The sequence below is a fragment of the Lynx canadensis genome, chromosome B4, assembly GCF_007474595.2.
Source record: "Lynx canadensis isolate LIC74 chromosome B4, mLynCan4.pri.v2, whole genome shotgun sequence".
NCBI lineage: Eukaryota > Metazoa > Chordata > Mammalia > Carnivora > Felidae > Lynx > Lynx canadensis.
Window position 1 is genome coordinate 67,338,881 of NC_044309.1, and position 19,245 is coordinate 67,358,125.

General features: G+C 37.2%; 1 protein-coding gene across 3 annotated transcripts in view; it reads left to right on the top strand.

Annotated features, from left to right (window-relative positions):
- LRRK2 (leucine rich repeat kinase 2) overlaps positions 1 to 19,245 on the top strand; it is a 139,174-nt gene that overhangs the window by 13,627 nt on the left and 106,302 nt on the right. For 2 of the 3 annotated variants that reach the window (XM_030322197.1, XM_030322200.1), the window contains 9 exons: positions 898 to 1,032; positions 4,162 to 4,293; positions 6,058 to 6,177; positions 6,877 to 7,016; positions 7,110 to 7,189; positions 8,522 to 8,628; positions 12,826 to 12,955; positions 15,136 to 15,260; positions 17,134 to 17,208. In XM_030322197.1, the coding sequence (XP_030178057.1) occupies positions 898 to 1,032; positions 4,162 to 4,293; positions 6,058 to 6,177; positions 6,877 to 7,016; positions 7,110 to 7,189; positions 8,522 to 8,628; positions 12,826 to 12,955; positions 15,136 to 15,260; positions 17,134 to 17,208 (1,044 nt within the window). The remainder of the gene's footprint in view (positions 1 to 897; positions 1,033 to 4,161; positions 4,294 to 6,057; positions 6,178 to 6,876; positions 7,017 to 7,109; positions 7,190 to 8,521; positions 8,629 to 12,825; positions 12,956 to 15,135; positions 15,261 to 17,133; positions 17,209 to 19,245) is intronic. The other variant, XM_030322199.1, reaches the window with a different exon arrangement.

Consider the following 19,245-nt stretch of genomic DNA (forward strand, 5'->3'; position numbering starts at 1 on the left):
ATCAAGTTGAAAAATAAAAAAAGTAAGGTTGATCCTGAAGAGTGCTGAGTTTTCCAACATTTTTGTCAGCACAATTCTCAGGCTAGATAAACCAGACTTTTATACATGTTTTTGAGTTACCCACCCAATAAAATGACTCCAAATGGAACTCATTGGCTTGATCAAACTATTTTCATTATGAAAATTAATGATAATTCTGATGAAATCAAGGCCATTTAGATAGAGTATTTTGAAGTCTACGTAGTTGTCATTTGCCAAAGTTCACCCCTCTTGGACTGATGGATTTAGCTGAGCTGCCTTTCAACAGTGTACCATTAACCACTCCTTTGAAGTATTGTGATATGTTCGCTTCCAGTAGGCCATTTAAAAATATTTTTTTTTATTGTTTAAGTTTATTTATTTATTTTGGGAAAGAGAGAGAGCAGGGGAAGGGCAGAGAGAGAGGAAGAGAGAGAATCCCAAGCAGTCTCCGTGTTGTCAGCATAGAGCCTGATTCGAGACTCAAACTCACGAAACCTGAGCTGAAACCAAGAGTTGGATGCTTAACCAACTGAGTCACCCAGGTGCCCCTCCAGTAGGCCATCTTTATTAGTCCTTGGTCAGTTTTCTCTATAATCTCCCAAATGCAATTATAAATAATTTTGTTTTTTTATAGAATTGTTTGGTCACTAACACTTCTGCATTTTAAAATATGGAGTAACTAATATAGGTCAAAAAAATTATTTTAATCTCAGTAGCTTTTTTTTCCCATTATGAAATTCTTAGGAAGGATTTTGCTGAAATATGTATTTTAAAATTATGTCTGTTGTATTTACTGTATCTCATGATTGATATGAATATTATGTTTTTGAGTAAGTAAACTTTAAGCTTTTCAGTATTTTGTCTTTATTTTTCTAGTTTCAGAGGAGCAGCTGACTGAATTTGTTGAGAATAAAGATTATATGATCTTGCTAAATGCATTAAAAAATTTTAAAGATGAAGAGGAAATTGTGCTTCATGTAGTGCACTGTTTACACTCCCTAGCAATTCCTTGTAAGTACCCCATGTGCATGATTTCTTTTTTCTATATGAAAAATTACAGTTTACCTCCTTTCTGAGTCCATTTTTTTATGTTTATTTTTTGACAGAGACAGAGAGAGACAGAGCAAGCTAGGGAGGGGGAGAGAGAGAAGGAGAGAGAGAGAGAATCCCAAGCAGGCTCTGCACTGTCAGCACAGAGCCCGATGTGGGGCTTGATCTCAAGAACTGTGAGATCCTGAGCTGAGCTGAAATCAGGAGTTGGATGTTTCATTGACTGAGCCACCCAGGCACCCCCTTTCTAAGTCCATTAATTTTTTTTTTTTTATTTTGTAGAAACTTGTAGATACAAAACCCATTTCTTTATTCATTTGGTTAATTTTTATTTATTGATACTCTCCTGCAGCTGGTTCCTGTGCTGGGAAACAGTAGCAGAAAATATAGACATATTTCTTGCCTTCTCAGAACCCATGGTGTACCATGCCAGATATGGATAAGTATGTAGGTGATTACAGTGTATTGTAAGGCAAGTGTTGGCACAAGTGGCTGGCGTTATGAGAGAAAAAGAAGGGAGGCAGGATCTCTTGGTAGAGACTTTGAGGAGGTCTTTGAGGAGAGCTTTGTGTGTAGGGATGTCTGAGGTGAAGTGGAAGGTGTAGGCAGAGTGTCCCAAGCAGTGAACATCCTGTGTCAAGATCCTGGAGGAAGAGAGAGCAAGAGGGTAGAAGTAGCTTAGGAAACTTGTGCACTTAAGAGTGCGTGTGTGTGCATATGTGTGTGCATATGCATGCCCAGCGCTGAGCAGAGGGTGTCTGCTTGTGTGTCATTTAATGGAAGCAGGGGCAGGGCTTGATAAGAGTCAGTGGATGAGGCTAGAGACACAAGCAGATCTTGAAGGGCTTGAAAAGCCACAGGAAGGAGTTTGAACTTTATAGTGATGCTTGTTGAGCGTTTTCTTGATGCTTTGAAATCTAGGCACTTTTATCACAAAATAAGTACAAATAAGAAGAAATTAATTTGCTGTGTATGCTACTAGTGATTGTCAATGGGCTGGAATAATGCTTCAGATTCTGTTACTTTTGTAAGTGCACGTGAGCATTTTGTCACTATTCATGTATCGCCTGTGCCGGTTCATACAGGAGGTACACGTGCATTTATCTAGTGATGCTTTCATCTTCACACATGTGAAGTTGTGAGGATTAAATGGTGAAATGAGTTCGAAAATACGGAATAGTACCTGGTATGTAATAAGTGTGAAAACGTTTGTTAGTATTTATTACATAATTTGTATTTCATACATGTGCACTGTAATGTGTTATGTATAATACACATACATGGTTTCAGACATGGATATCTTCTGATATCTGCTGAGTTTTCAGTAAAAACCCAATCCCTTTATGAAGTAATGCTCTTTCTTCATGATTGTTATAAAATCCATCATTTTCTTTTCCGTAGGAAATTAAACATTTGAAAGTAGATGGAGTTGCATTACAGTTGAGGATGGACATACTTTAAAATTTCTGAGCCATCCACTGTCAACAAACTGAATATGTTTCTCATTTTACTTGTTTGTAAAACAAGTAAAATTTATTTGTTTTGGGCTGGCTGCTTTGAAATTCATTGTTTTCCACCCACGTCTGACATAACTGCAGTGAAAAATGTGTCGATTCATCACACAAAGGTCAAAGGAGGCATCTAAAAATAAGAAAAATGAAATGTTTCAAACACTGAATCTTCTTTTTGTATTTTTTTCTATTTAAATCCAAGTTAGTTAATATGCAGTGTAGTAATGGTTTCAGGAGAATTTAGTGAATCATCACTTACATATCATACCCAGTGCTCATCACAGCAAGTGCCCTCTTAATGCCCATCACCCATTTAGCCCATCCGCTCACAAACGTCCCCTCTAGCAGCCCTCAGTTTGTTCTCTGTATTTGAGAGTCTCTTATGGTTTTCCTCCCTCTCTGTTTTTATTTTATTTTTCCTTCCCTTTCCCTGTGTTCATCTATTTTGTTTCTTAAATTCCACCTATAAGTGAAATCATATGATATTTGTCTTTCTTTGACTTATTTCGCTTAGCATAATACACTGTAGCTCCATCCATGTTGTTGGAAATGGCAAGATTTCATTCTTTTTGATGCTGAGTAACATTCCATTATATATATACATACCACATCTTCTTTATCCATTCATCAGTCTGTAAACACTGATTCTAACTGAAAGATGTTTGCCTTTGGGTCTTAGAGCAAATCATGTCTCATATTCTGAGTAAAGCAAATAATTATTTTCAGAAGCCATTTCTTTTTATTACAACATGTTTTCAATGCTCTTTAAAATACAATTAAACACTAAAAACATATTTTTTGAAAAACGGTTGGTTTGGTTATGCCAAAAAAGGCAGAAAAATGTTCTGTAAACACCTTTTCTGTTTGTTTTAATAATAGTCAACATTATTAAATATAGTTCACACACTCACTCTTTCTGTTGGCTACCTACCTTTCCCAGTAGATTCTTTCCTTCCTTTCTGGTTCACCCGTGTTTGTCTCTTAGTTACACATCCCCTGAGTCCCCCATTCTTTTCTCCATCTATCTCAGAGCCTTCAGGAAGCTTGATTTCGTTTCCTGGTACACTGGCTGCTCTGCTGCCTTTCTGAAATAGGAAATAAGTCATAGCTGACTTGGCTGTTCTATTATGTGACATGATTTTGATTTTCTTTCTGTTGGTTAAAGGGAGAGGAACAATGTGAAAGCCATTATCCAAAGGAGTAGTGCCTCATTAGGGAAAGGCCCCACATTCATTTATTTGAAAACTTTTGGCCAAGACATTACGTTTTTAGACTTACATAAAAACACTCTCAATTATCCCTATAGTTTAAGTTTTTAAGCCTAGAAACAGGAGTAAATCAATTTTCCCTTAATTCTAGAGAAGAGTCTTAAATCCTATTATATTAGCAATGAACATGGTATTTTTTACAGCTATTGAGAGAACACTGACAGAACAGTATTGACAGAACATGGTACTTAAATTTGGAAATAGAGCCATTATCCTGCCATAGATTTGCAAAATGTATAGGGTGTTTTTGTATGTATATTTCAAGTGGGAAATTACTACCTTGTGGGTAATTATTATTTCTTTAAATTTAGGCAGTAATGTTGAAGTCCTCATGAGTGGCAACGTGAGGTGTTACAATATTGTGGTAGAAGCCATGAAAGCATTCCCTGACAATGAAAAAATTCAAGAAGTGAGTTGCTGCTTGCTCCATAGGCTTACCTTAGGTGAGTTCTAATTCTTGGTTAATTTGTTGTCACGGTTTATATGATGTAAGTGTATATACCATACATACGGAGGTTGTATGTTGGATAAGTAGCATATTGACATATACTGGATGGAAGTATTGTAAAGTAGCAAACTATCCTGCCATGCTTAGAATTTTTCTTTATTTTTTGAGAGAGCGAGAGAGAGCACATGCGTGTGTGCTATATTTAAAGTATAACTATGTATATAGCTGATCCATACAAAAGAATAAGCATAACATGTAGAAAACGTGAAGCACAATGCAGAGGAATGCCCCACCCATCTGAAGTATTAGTACATTACCAATGCTGGTGAAGGTCCCCTGGGCTTCTTCTTCTCCCTGCTTTCCCTATAGAGTTAACACTATCCAGTATTAAAAAGCCATCAACTTGATCTTCAGATAAGGATACCTTTCTTTCTTATTCATCTGTTAACAGATTATTTGTTCCATTTAATGACTAGAGAATTTATTGCCCCTGTTACTGTTTCAAAAGAAGCTTAACTTTCTCTTCATAATTAAAAAACCCAAAGTCAACGAATAAATATTTAGCATTTTGTCAAATTATGTAACCTTATTATGGGTTTAATGCACATAAAGGCCTTATGTAATTTACTATGTATTTTCATGTAAACTGTCTGAAAGTAAGATAAGGCCAGACTCCCTGGTATTTGCCCAGAGTCATAGAGTTGGTGGATGGTAGAGCGGTTGTTGGCAGTGGTGTGGCAGGGAAGACAAGGTGAAGGGACAATGCAGGTTTAGAGAAGTTGGTAAAAGTAGAGGAGAATCTTTTGAAATGACTTTCCAAGACTAGATATCACTAAGCGCGGGGGGGGGGGGGGGTATGTCTGCTTAGTGGGTGGATGTGAAAGAGGTAAGAACATAAGAAGGTGTTGAAAGAAGAGTTATACCTGATTAAGCTGCCTTTTGATATTGAAGCTGTTGATTGATATTTAGTGTGGGCTTTAGGCTTTTCAGATATATGATCTTTTCCAATTCTGGCTTTGTGTCCTAGGGATTATTTAATTAGACTTACAGCTAAATAGGAGTTTCTTTCTTATTTCTGGAAGGAAACTGGTGACTGTTGTAGAGTTAGAAATAAGCTTAAATGGAAGGAGGCACGTACTTCTGGAATATCATTTAAAAATTCCTTCCTCATAATGACTTAGATTTTTGGATTGTGTGTTGATTTCAGAAGAATGAGTGTAAAAAGGTGTGAGATTTCTTTCTGGTTTAGTTTAGAAGTGGTGAAGTGTTCTCTTACTCTTTTTTTCTAAAATCATCGCAGACAAAATCAAGTAACGACGTGTGCCAGTGGCTTTTCTGAGCAGTATTCCTTTAAGCGAAAGAAGAGTTCAGCAAAAGCATTTAATGACGAGGGAGGGAGTTTTTCTCCATCTTTACAAAATTAAGCTATTTTGTACAATGAATATTGTAGTGCCATGCATAACATACCATTGTTTTATGGGATGACAGGAGAAGGCGTCAAAGAACAAAAAAATTAATGTAACCCAAACATATCATTATTTTTGCCTGGTCAGTTCCGTTGTCTAAGATAACTGAATGACTACATGAAATAAATTTTCAAAACTTTATGCAATTATACTAAGCTACTTAAATTACGTATATTTTAATGTCATTAAAAATATTTACTACTCAAATTTGTTGATTTAAATACTGTTATACAATTCAAAGTAATTTAGGTTTCGCGGATGACAATTCAGCTAAAATCTCACTTACCTTTTAGGTAATTTTTTTAATATTCTTGTATTAAACGATGTACATGAGTTTGTGGTGAAAGCTGTGCGGCGGTATTCAGAGAACGCCACGTTACAAATTGCAGCGCTCAGCTGTTTAGCACTCCTCAGTAAGTAACTTTACTAAACAAGAAATTGTTATGGGGCATTTGATCTTGAATGGGAACCTTATAACAAGACAACATTATCGAGACAGTCATATGTAGGGAAGGAAGCATTAAATGCCTTTTCTGTCCTTATGTAATTTCTTTTCTTTTAAAAAATTTTGTTGAGTTTATTTATTGTAAGGGAGAGAGAGGAGGAGGAAGGACAGAGAGAGGGAGAGAATCCCAAGCAGGCTCCCTGCTGCCAATGCAGAGGCAGATGCGGGGTTTGATCTCATGCACCTTGGGATCATGACCTGAGCCAAAATCAAGAGTTAGATGCTTAACTGACTGAGCCACCCAGGCGCCCCTGTAGTTTGTTTTCTCATAGAAGATACTTTCAAGGGAACTAACAGTTGTGATTAGTACACCTTTCCTCTTCATACATGAGTAATTACATCCTTGATTTAGCTTTGTTAGCAGGCAGCTAATCTCAGTTCATCTTCCTCTAGTCTGTTAGTTTTGTTTCGTGTCCTCTTCCTCATTTGATCATTTGACTAACTGGAATAGCATTATTATGAGGTGTGTAATGTATTTTTTAAAGTCTTTGTAATGAATCAAGACCACTACTAAGGAATACCTCACTTCGTTCATAATGTTTCAAAATAGGGACTTCAAGTTGGTCATTCAGACTGTAAGTAAGTCATATACTTAAATTTTTTCAAGCTGAGACCATTTTCCTAAATCAAGATTTAGAGGAAAAGAATGAAAATCAGGAGAATGATGATGAGGAAGAAGAAAAATTGTTTTGGTTGGAAGCCTGTTACAAAGCGTTGACGTGGCATAGAAAGAACAAGCACGTGCAGGTCGGACACTTTTGTAAATATTATAGTTACTCAGAATTGTGCTTGTTCAGTAATTTATATTTTGACAGGTTTCTTTTTTCTCCCCTGATCCAGGAAGCTGCATGCTGGGCCCTAAACAATCTCCTCATGTACCAAAACAGTCTCCATGAGAAGATCGGAGACGAAGATGGCCAGTCAGTAGTTTTGATTTTACATGATAGAGAATTTCAGTTACATTTTTAATCAATCCATATAAAATACCGTAATTGTAACTTTTATTTTTAGAAATATTTTTGATGTAGGCATATATGTTTCAAGTGTTGCCACAGAATAGTGGTGCATCCATAATATTTTGATCCCTAGTGTGATTGAGAATTATTACCCAGCGATTTGGAATCAAGCATCATTCAGAAATTATGAGTCATTGAGAAAGAACCTTTCAGTTTTCTAGCTGATCATTAAAAATGCTGTATTAATTAATCTCAGGTGACAGAGATTGCAGAGCCATCTGTGACCTTCTCTGTTGCAGTGACTAGCCAGCAGGTTGTCGATATCAGGAGTTCAGTGTGGTCAGAAGCCTCCAAGTTGATTCCCTACTTGATGTTGCAGTGTTGATGTGTCTTCTCTTTAGAGGCTTATTTGTAGCTGTCAGCTCTGGAGGAGGCTTTCTATGGGAGTGCCATTCAAGCCTCCTAAGACCAGCCCTCTCTCTCAAAGATACAAACTGTAAACAGGAGTTTGGTGTGTATCAGAGTTGTTTCATGGCCGCAAGGCTCTGTGCTTTATGGCAATGCTTATATGTGTGATGTTTGCCCTGGGTATGCTCCTGCTTTAAGAACTTTTGAATGACTTTTCTTGGAAACTTAAGTAGTGATAGCGTACATCTCAAATCCTGAAAACCTGGATGCATATGGGTCCGTTGCCCGTCGGGAGAGAATTAATGACACAAATGCTATTTAATTATATGTCTCCATTTTAAAAGGCAACAGTAATACTTTAGGAAACTGTATGTTAAACCAGCATCCTAATCCACTTTGAGCAATCTTTTTAAGATTAAGTTCTTGTTGCAGTTTATAAATTTCAGCTCATAGCACACTGATTTCCTTAATATCCATAGGAAACCTTTAAAATATATTATTAAAAGAATATATATTATGCTCTACACTTTTAAAACTCATGCTGTTTCTTTATGATTTTTATTTTTTTCTTGTTTCCATTCTTTTTCTCACTTTATCTTTTTACTCTTAACACCTCTTTATATATTTGCTGAATCTTTTTCCCCCTTTACTGCTTATCAACTTTGAAGGAACAGAGAAATACTAATTTATTAGTATTTAGTGGATTTGAACTACCTTTTAAATGTAAAAACTGTTTACCTGTAATTCACAAAGTGACTTGTTAAAGTGGAGGTGACATGAAATCCTGTTTAAAGGCCTTGTTTGTTGTTAGAGTAGATAATGATAAGGGAATATTTGAACTAATTATTCAAAAGGTTCCCGTTAATATTGTGATTGAATTTGTGAAAGGTTCCCAGCTCATAGGGAAGTGATGCTCTCCATGCTGATGCATTCTTCATCGAAAGAAGTCTTCCAGGCCTCTGCAAATGCGTTGTCCACTCTGTTAGAACAAAATGGTAAGGGGTACATCATTTTTGAATAAAAGGAAATGCATTTTGTATTGTTTTAAACTTGTAAAGGTAATACATTACGAAAAATTCACATAAGTAGATATTTACCTGATATGTAGATGTATTGATATATAGGTAAAAAGATAAAGAAGAAAAAAAACATTTTTTTGATTTTTTTTCCTGAATTTCTATGTGTGTAGTCACACATAACATGTATTGTATATATGTACAACATACATATATACAACATATACAATATATTGTATATTTTCTATGTTTGCAGAAATGGGATAATATTAATAATTTTATAAGCAGGTTGTATATGTTTTCTTTTTTGTGTTGATAAATGTAAAATTTTGTATTATCATTTTTAATAGCAGTGTAGCTTCCCACATACACCTATACTCTGTTTTATGAACCATTTTCTCATTGATAGACTTTTACTTTGTGTTGAGTGGGATTTTTTTTTTTTTGGTACCTATAATAAACACCAAATGGTCACTTTTTTCCATTTTCTTTCATGTACTGTTCCTGTTATTTTTTTTTTAAAGAAAACTTTCTAGATAATGCAATGCGTAGAGAGATAGTCACCATGGTAAAATCTGTTAAAATTGTCCTTTACATGTAAGCGTTCTGTTATTAGGGAGAGAAAAATGGCTGTTATACCTTTGGAAAGACTCTGAGGTTTAAAATTGAGGCTCTGGATGTTCAGATTCCAGGCTCCCATGAACAGGAAATCCTGCCAGAAAATCTTGGGAGAAAACTCATCATAAAGGCATTTGGACTTGGCAGCTCTTTCAGAATATTTTTAGAGGGAGCAAAATAGAGAAAAACACTGAAAGCCCAAAGCAGAGACCAGTGTTTGCACCACCTGTTAGTAGAGAACCTCCATAGAAATGAAGGGAATCAACAAACCAGTCCATGCATGTTTCTCAATGCTGTTATTTAAGTCGAATCAAGAGGAAAATAATTTATTCTTCCTTTTCCTTCTTTCTCACTTTACCTCTCAGGTGGCATTTTATTTATTTATTTATTTATTTATTTATAAATGTTTTTATTTTTGAGAGAGAGAGAGAGAGAGAGCGGGAGAGGGTCAGAGAGAGAGGGAGACCCAGAATCCAAAATAGGCTCCAGGCTCTGCGCTTGTCAGCACAGAGACTGATGCAGGGCTTGAACCCACAAACTGTGAGATCATGACCTGAGCCTAAGTCAGACGCTTAACAGACTGAGCCACCCAGGTGCCCCTCAGGTGGCACTTTAATAAAAAAACTTGAGCTGGGAAGAGCCCTCACAGAGAGATAGGGGTTGCCCTCTAGGATAGTAAGTCAGAGCAGGAGTGTTAGGAAAGGGAATTGCTGCCCTTAAATCTCCCATCTTCTACTGTGCAGAGACCTGGATTGGGATCTCCCTCCTGAAAATGAGGACCAGAGCCTCACTTGGTTGCTTTTGTGTGGCACATCGAGGAGAGGATTTGGCCATATACAAATGTTGTGCTGGTGCTGTTGTTCTTTGCCCTGTGGAAATCTTTGATATGCCAACAAAACGACCAGTGTCTGAGGATTAGTTACATGGGGAGTCAGCCTTGATTTTGATCAGAATCAGTGCCCTGCTCTTCCTTGTTCCTTACTTCTTTGTTCTTGGCCACCTGCTAGGTAAACTGTACTCAGATCCCTTGTATTAATCTTGGAGTTCTGCCTTAGGAGAGTATTAAGACCTTGAGCAGCTTGGTCACCAACCTCTGTGGGCAACTTCTCATTGAAAGACACTTGGAAACATGGAGTATGCAGGGTTGGAATGGGTTTCCTTGAAAAACAACAGGACCGGCAGGCAGAACTGGTTTCTGCCATGACGTTACCCAGGCCAAAGCTTGAACATCTTGTGTGACATTTCCCTCAATTAATTAATTATCTACTTAATGAATTAAGTTAATATTTATTGAGCTCCTGCTAGACAGTGACCTAGGCATTTGGATTATCATATATATAGGATACTCCCAGGTTCAGGGAGCTTCAACTCTAGTGGGGAAGACAGATAATAAGATTAAATAACATATGTGTGAGGTAGCTACGAAAGAAGAAAATGAATCAGAGAAGAAGGATGTGTGTGAGGGGTCAGAGGAGTTAAAATGGTGGCGAGGCAGCCAGGGAGGAAGGTGAATTTTGGATAAAGAGCTGCAGGAAGTTACATATTATTATTGGCCTTTTAAAGCAGATAATTTATTACTAAAATGGAGCAGAAGAGGTCAGGACTTTATGTAGATATAAGGTAAAGGAGATAAGGTGTCTAAAATGTTCTGTGAACTCTGAAATCACTGCATGATGTAATTTCTATTAGGTCCAGTGTTTGATGAAATTTCTGTTCTCAATTTTTAAGTCAAAGGTTAGGTGAATGTCTAGGACAGTATGGTGCCTGGACCGGTAACATCTCCGGGAAACTTGTTAAAAATGTAAATTCTAGGGCCCTGTTCAGACCTGCTGAATCACAACCTCTGGGGTTAGACCCAGCAATCTGTTTTTCAGCAAGCCTTCTGAGTGATTCCAAGTTTCTCTGCAGTGCGAGCGCTTCTGGTGTAGAGGGACTTCCATCTTTTAAAAGTATCCTCTTGGTTAGAAGTTAGCCACTTTAGGAGGGGTTATTGAACCTTCTGACATGACCAAGCAAAATAACCCAACTTATCATATTTTAGTGTGTGTTATTCTGGGTGTCTTTAAAAGGTATGAATTTTTCAGATTTTGGCAGTATTGTAGAATGTGTATATCAATTCCACTTATTTCTGACTTTTCCCGATTTTCTATCATTTCTTCCTTTCCCAATTTGAGGTTGATAACTCATTTTCAAAATACACATCTTTCTTGACTTATGATGATGGGGTTTTGTCCAATAAACCTGTCATAAGTAGAAAATGTTGAAAGTTGAAAATGCATTTAATATACCTAACCTACTGATCGTTACAGTTTAGCTTTGCTGAACTGAAATGTGCTCAGAAGACTTATGTTGGCCTGTAGTTGGGCAAAATCATCTAACGTGAAGCCTGTTTTATAACAAAGTGTTGAATGTTTCACGTAATTTACTGAATGCTGTACTGAAAGTGAAAAACAGGATGAGAGGTAGAGTGTAAGTGCATCGGTTGTTTACTCTTGTTATTTTGTGGCTTGCGGCCACTCCCCAGCATTAAGAAAGAGTATTGTACTCTGCCTGAGAAAAGATCAAAATTCAAAATTTGAAGTATGGATTCTACTAAACGTGTATCACTTTCACACCATCACAAAGGTCGAAAAATCGTTGGTCGAGCCATCTGAAGTCGGGACCCTCTGTGGTACTTAATCTAAGTTTCATTTCCTGCCACTTTCAGAGTGTTGACCTGCAGTGTGTAATGTTGGAATGATATTTATACAGAGTCTTCAAGACAGTTTATACTTAAATAGACAGTATAAGATAATGTGCATTTAGTGAAGGAAGTTTATAACAAAGAAAAATTATTCTGTAATCATTATTGCTGGGATATAGTTATCTTCCCACATAGAGTATAAAATCAGTTGTAAAGCATATTTATTAAGCTTTGGCATTGCTTTGTGAAATTATGTAATAATTTTGTCAGTGCTTTCCGTCCCTTTGCACATGATGGTGTACCTATAAATAATGTTTGTACAGTTCGCTGGGATGAATGGAGAAGGTAGCTCAAGGCTGAAGGCAGCCTGACATGGTTCCAGCCCCTGTCCCACCGTACTCCCCCTGCCCCCGCAAGGTTTGAGTGGATGGTCAGTACCTGCATGCACCTATAACTTATTCCCAGCTCACTAGTGTCTAACGTGCCTAGTAAGTCTGTGTAAGTGCGGTTATTTTGTGACACTGTTATAAATATTAGAATGAAATGTAACTTTCATTCTTATTTTGGAGGGCATTATTTTAAAATATTTTCCTGCAAAAACACTCCTTTCACATGGATAGGATTATATTGGAACCAGTCTTGTCTATGAATAAAACTTTAAAAATCAAAACCTCAACTGAAATTGTGAATAAGTGTGAAAAATTGAAAATGGTGCACATTTGAAAGATAAACATTAATGATCTCTAAGTTGCAATGAAATATAAATTCTACCTGTACTTTTCTGTGAATTTGGACTATCTTAGCATTTTGTGTCTACTGCAGAATTATGAAAGTGTGCTTTTATTTCTATGAGTAACGTTAAAAACATTTTATAGTTAATTTCAGAAAAATCCTCTTGTCAAAAGGAATATACCTGAATGTATTGGAGTTAATGCAGAAGCATATACATTCTCCTGAGGTTGCAGAAAGCGGCTGTAAAATGCTAAATCATCTTTTTGAAGGAAGGTAATACAGATTCATGAGCTTATGCAGAATATATAAGGTTGGGCCAGGAATATATCAATGTTTCAAGCATATTTCTAAGAGGTAAAAGAAAAGCATAAGACATTTGCAGATTGAAACATTGTGGAATATAATCTTATATCACCAATACTGTAGACTTATTTTATCTGACTGTGGAAAGGGATGGCAGAGATGGTAGAAACATGTTGAATTGGCTTTTGTACTTTGTGCTTGGTGCTGACCACATTTTGGAAAATGGCAGTTGTACAATCAGTTTTTCAAATTATTGTGTATGAAAGGCATGAGATAAAATCAGAATATGGCTTCTGTTTTTTTTCACAACAAATATTTATTGCGATTCTTTCATTTGAATTAACCTGGTCTTCTCTTCCTGCTCTCATTCCTTAGCTGGGAAGTCCAAAGATGTTAAGATTCCATGGCTGGTTAGAGGCACAACAGGATCAGATCTGGGGGTGGACGATAGGGCAGGGTTGGGGGGTAGAGTGGTGAGTGGGGGGGGGGGGCTTAAGAAAAACCTGTTTAAAAGGCTAAAACTGAATTATGTACAGAAGGTGCCTACTGCAGGATACGCTCAGTGCCTTTTTGCATTTTATTAGGCCAAAGAATGTGAAGTAACTTTGGCCTAATCTGTGTGAATCTCAAACAAAAAAATAAGCTGTCTAGGAAACTGTAATGTGTAAAAGAAAAAATAATTAGCACAAATGTTGCAGTAGAAAATGATTTTGTGTCCTGGCTTTCCCACTAATTTGAGCCAGCCATTTGATGTCTAAACATCAGGTTCCTCTTTGGTAAAGAGGGATAAATAGTAATAACCTCATCAGTTGTAAGTTTATAATGTAAATATTAAATCACTTACTTCTTACAAAGTTAAGATAGTGCCTATACATTGTAAGCACTCAATAAATCACAGCTATTATTATTAATACTGTTCTTAAATATGAATAAATGAAATGCAAATAGCATGGTAAAATGTATGTAGCACATTGGTAGGCTTTTAAGGAATAAGGTTATGTTGTTTTTAACATCCATCCAGCTAATTTATTTATGTTTATATATATCATATCTTTGAGTCATATTTTATTTAAATGTTGCTATTGAATATTTGAATGCAAAGTTGATCTCCAATGATGATTTTTATGGTTCCGGAAGTGTGCAAACCTTTATAAATGAGACAAAAACACCATAGAATAATCTACCCTTTAAGATTCTGTAGTTTATGTGCAATTAATGCTTCTGGCTGTTTCCTCATAGGTAAAATATACAGTTTTAGTTAGTCCTGGGGATTCAAAGATAACTATGACAGTGGGCGTGCCACTAAAAAACCCACTGTCTAGTTGGGGAGACTGATGTGTAAAGAGACAGTTACAATAAATACTGTGTGATAATGCAGTGGCAGGGATGAGTAAGGGCACAGTGGTTAGAGGAGAGTGAATGAAGTGGGATGACCAAACAAGAGAAGCTTACCGTGAGCACAGAACCACGCGAAGTGAGGGCTTGGTTGGAGTAATGTACAGGTTTCAGTTAACATGGCACTGTGCAAAGCAAGGCCTGCCTGTTTTACAGTTTGTAGTACCTACTGAGATCTAATCCAGTGGCATTTCTTCATATGGAAGAGAAAGAATAGCCAAAATACCTTAGAGAAACTTAAGACTTCAAGGCAAATGAAACTAATTAAGAATACCATACAGGGAGTCCAGTGGTGTTAATTTGGAAGAGGCAGGTTGGTATGCTCTAAAGATCCCTGACCTTGGAGCTCTGACAGTTTTTGTGTTCCAGTCCTGGCTCTGTCACATTCTAGTTACAGGACCTTGATACGTCACCTCTGTCAGCCTAAACTCTTCATCTGGAAAATGCAGGTAATAACACCTACTTTTTCAGGGCTGTTGCCAGTGACCCATGTGCAGATCAGAAGGGAGCTGTGTCTTGTGAAACTAAATAAAAGAATTCCCAGGTTATTAGGAATTCCACTTCTTGAGGTCAGGGGTTAATTAAATAATAATTAAAATAGGTGTGCTCATATTACTGAATGCAAATGCATTTCCATATCGCCTTTTCTGGTAAAATAGAATGGTTCTGTTTTCCTGTACTTGTTTCAACTGGGTGTGTTTGTACAATGGAATAAGGTTGTACTTTTAATAAGCGTTTCAATCTTATATTTCCAGTAATGCTTCCATGGATACAATGGTAGTAGTGGCCCCCAAAATAATAACAGTTATGAGATATCATGAGGCATCATTATCAGTGCAGCTGGAGGCACTTCGAGCTATTTTACATTTTATAGTTCCAGGTAAGTCACATAATGGATATGGGAAGAGATGGCAATTTCAATGGATTTTTTTGACTTTTTCTGAAATACCAACCTTCTAGGCAAAAATGAAAGGACCAGCTTTTCTCAACCAAAAGCAAATCTTCCCACTAATCCAAAAGTAAAAAGAGAGGAAAAATGGTGATGTGGAAGGGTCAGATTAATTTATAAGAAAATTGGATAATTTATTTATACCCGCAACCACTATAATATAAAGTATAGAACTTTGCTTCCAAGGAGAGTGTCAACCTCTGATAATTTTTTCTATTTCTGTTGCCATCCAAGTTTTGTTTTGTTTCTTGTCTGAACTATAAACATAGCTAAGTAATTTTCACACTTTCTCTTTTGCCTCTTTCCGGTCCTTCTTTTACTCTGTGGTTGAATGAATCTTTCTCAAATATAACCGTGTGGCTTTTATTTATTAACCTCAGTAGCTTCTGTTCTCTCCCCTTTACCCCCTGCTTACATCTGTTGTGACCTCACTTGTCCTTCCAAGCCTGTTTATTTTGTATTTATTTATTTTAATTTATTTTATGTTTTATATTTGAGAGAGAGAGAGATAGAATGTGAGCAGGGGAGGGGCAGAGAGATGGAGACAGAATCTGAAGCAGGCTCCAGGCTCCAAGCTGTCAGCACAGAACCCGACGCAGGGCTTGAACTCATGAATGGTGAGATCATGACCTGAGCCGGTGAGACACTTAACTGACTGAGCCACCCAGGCACCCCCAAAGCCCATTTAAAACAACTGCTCCTCCATTCATTCCGTATATATTTATTAAGAACCTCCTTTGTTCTAAATATTGTGATGGCTGCCCAATGATGAAAAATGAATGAAGAAGGCATTACGGTTCTATTATTGGAGCTTAGAGGTAGATGGATATGTAAATAGATAATTACCAGACAGTATGAGCAGAGCTGTTACTGCCATAGTATAAAAGGCTGTGAGAATATTGGTGGAGGCACAAGTAATTTAATCAAAGAAGTAGGTCAAGATTGAGATATTTGAAGTTGAAGGGTGTGTGAAGCTGACCAGGTAGGAAGGTTAGGCGGGACCCTTCAGGCAGAAGGACAGAGTGCACATGGTCTTGGGTGAGTAAGGTGTGAGGAGATCAGTGCCTGTGGATGAATGTGGAAGGACTGGCGGAGGCCTGAGGTTAAGGGCCTGACCACAGCACTGAGCAAGTGTGTGGCTTTTTTGAACAGAAGTCAGTTCAGATTTATTAAAGGTGTTCAAAAACTTTAGTGTCATGAACAAGTCTGCAGTTTATAGTGAAAGCGCTGTGCTGTGGAGGATGATTGGCAGGGAGAAAGCCTCCTCCAGGGAGATTGCGTTGGAGGCCATGATGGTCAGGTGAGACATGGTGGGGGCCAGCGATGGAAGCAGGGGAGACGGTGGGTCTGAGAGACAGTGAGGACATACGTTTGATAGGACTTTCCGACTGCTGAATATCGGGGACGTAATTACTTTTTGTTGCTCTGTAAAATTCCTATTCTTTTACAGCCCAGGTTTTTTTTTTTTTGGTTTTTTTTTTTTTTTGTACGCACTGTTTTTAAATGAAATCCTCATAAATCTACCACTATCTTTAATCATAATCGTATTTTATGTTTCTAAGAATAAAAGCATACTCGGTACAAGAATATACATTTTTTCAAGGAGGGGGCTTTCTTCAGTCGTCGTCGTTATTGTTGTTGTTTTTAATCTCCTGGCATATTGAACTAAAATAGCTGTTCAATTAGTAGATTTTGAATTGAATCATGATGTGCTATTCATAGTTGTCATGCAACTTTTAAGGTATAATTTAACAGACATAATTTTGCTTGAAAATATTATTACAATTTTTTTTGAACTTTGTAGATTGTAAAAAACAAAACGAAACAACCATTTTGATCATCCTTAAAGGTGCCAGCCTTAATCTTTTAAATTTTAAAGGTAAGCAGAAGACTTTCAGAACCAAATCTGTTAGTTAATAAAATAATATTATTTTGGCTAAGAAACAAGTTTTGGGGGTGCCTTCAAGGCTGTCAGTTAAGTGTCCAACTTTGGCCTATGTCATGATCTTGCAGTCTGTGAGTTCGAGCCCCACATCAGGCTCTGTGCTGACAGCTCGGAGCCTGGAGCCTCCTTCAGATTCTGTGTCTCCCTCGCTCTCTGCCCCTCCCCCACTCACCCCCCCCCCCTCAAAAATAAATAAATATTTTAAAAAATCGTACTGGGGTCGCCTGGGTGGCTCAGTTGGTTAAGCGTCCGACTTCGGCTCAGGTCACGATCTCACAGTTCATGAGTTTGAGCCCCGCCTCAGGCTCTGTGCTGACAGCTCAGAGCCTGGACCCTGCTTCCATTCTGTGTCTCCCTCTCTCTCTGCCCTGCCCCACTCACACTCTATCTTTCTCTCTCTCAAAAATAAATAAACATTAAAACATTTTTTGAAGATAATTTTTTTATTGTTTTTAGAATTGACTCTGAAGCCACATTGATAGCAATAATCATTAGATATGTGAACTTATGTATTTAAAAGGTCAATTAAGTGATTTTCTTATAATGATGTTTAGATCTATTAATGGGTACCCTTGGAAATAATTTTATAATTTTAGGGTTGTATCTCATGTGTAGAAATACATATTTGTTGACACATTTATAAACATATCATTATATAAATACATTTCTTTATTGTTATCTATTTTATTCTATGCTCCCATACCGTATTACTATACCATACTACACCGTAATTTGCTATACTGTATCTTAACCATTCTATGTATCAATGAGTTAACTATAGTATCAGTACCCCAGTAGTTTTGAGGTTGAATATGATTCTGGTTTGAGCATGTTAAGTTGAGGTAGGTGCCTATAATATCTCAGTTCATTTATTAACTAGCCCATATTCAGATTGTCTTAATTGTAACAAAGGTGTGTGTTATAGCAAATTTATATAATTCAGTGTCCAGTTCAGGCCCACATATTGCATATGGGCTGTTAGGTTTCTTAAACTTCTTTCAATGTAGTAGTTTTCAATTTTTCCTCTTTTTTGGAACAATAAGTTACTGAAGTGATTGACCTGGTAGCTTTGTAAGATTTGTTTTTTTAATGTTTACTTATTTTTGAGAGAAAGAGAGGCAGAGCACGAGCAGGGGAGGGCAGAGAAAGAGAGGGAGACACAGAATCCGAAGCAGGCTCCAGGCTCTGAGCTGTCAGCACAGAGCCTGGGGTGGGGCTCAAACTCACACACCACAAGATCATGGATGCTTAACTGACTGAGCCACCCAGGAGTCCCTCCAGTTTCTTCATTTTTTAAGATGAAGTAAACTTCACTTTACTCTACGCAAACTCCTTATAGTTTCTACAAATCTTGGGCACCTGACTTCATTTCTTTTGGTCATTACTTCTTCTTTCCCTTTTATTATTTGCACACACCTCTATTTTGTTAACCACTATAATAGTTTATTTACATATGTGTTCTAAAGCTAAGCATTGGGCTTGAGAAAGGCAGAAACTAGGTCTTCCTGTTCTATTTCAGCTACTAACACAAACCAGGATGAGAGTAGACCTTCAACTGTCTCTTTGAATGAAATAGTACAAAGCATATGTGCAAAAACAGAACTTTTAGCAACTTTACCTATTACCCTTCAGAGGTACAAGATCAGAGTTGATATAATTTCTCTCTTCATTTTATTTTTTTATCAGTGTGGAGTGAGCTTAAAATGGAAGTCTAAATTTTTTTTTTTTACATTTTTTTAATGTTTATTTATTTCTGAGACACAGAGTGTGAGCGGGGGAGGGACAGAGAAAGAGGGAGACACAGAATCCGAAGCAGGCTCCAGGCTCTGAGCTGTCAGCACAGAGCCCAGCACAGGGCTTGAACCCACAAACCACGAGATCATGACCTGAGCTGAAGTCAGATGCTCAATGGACTGAGCCACCCAGGTGCCTGACTCTGTGGCTTTAATAAAATGATAAGACAGCTATTTT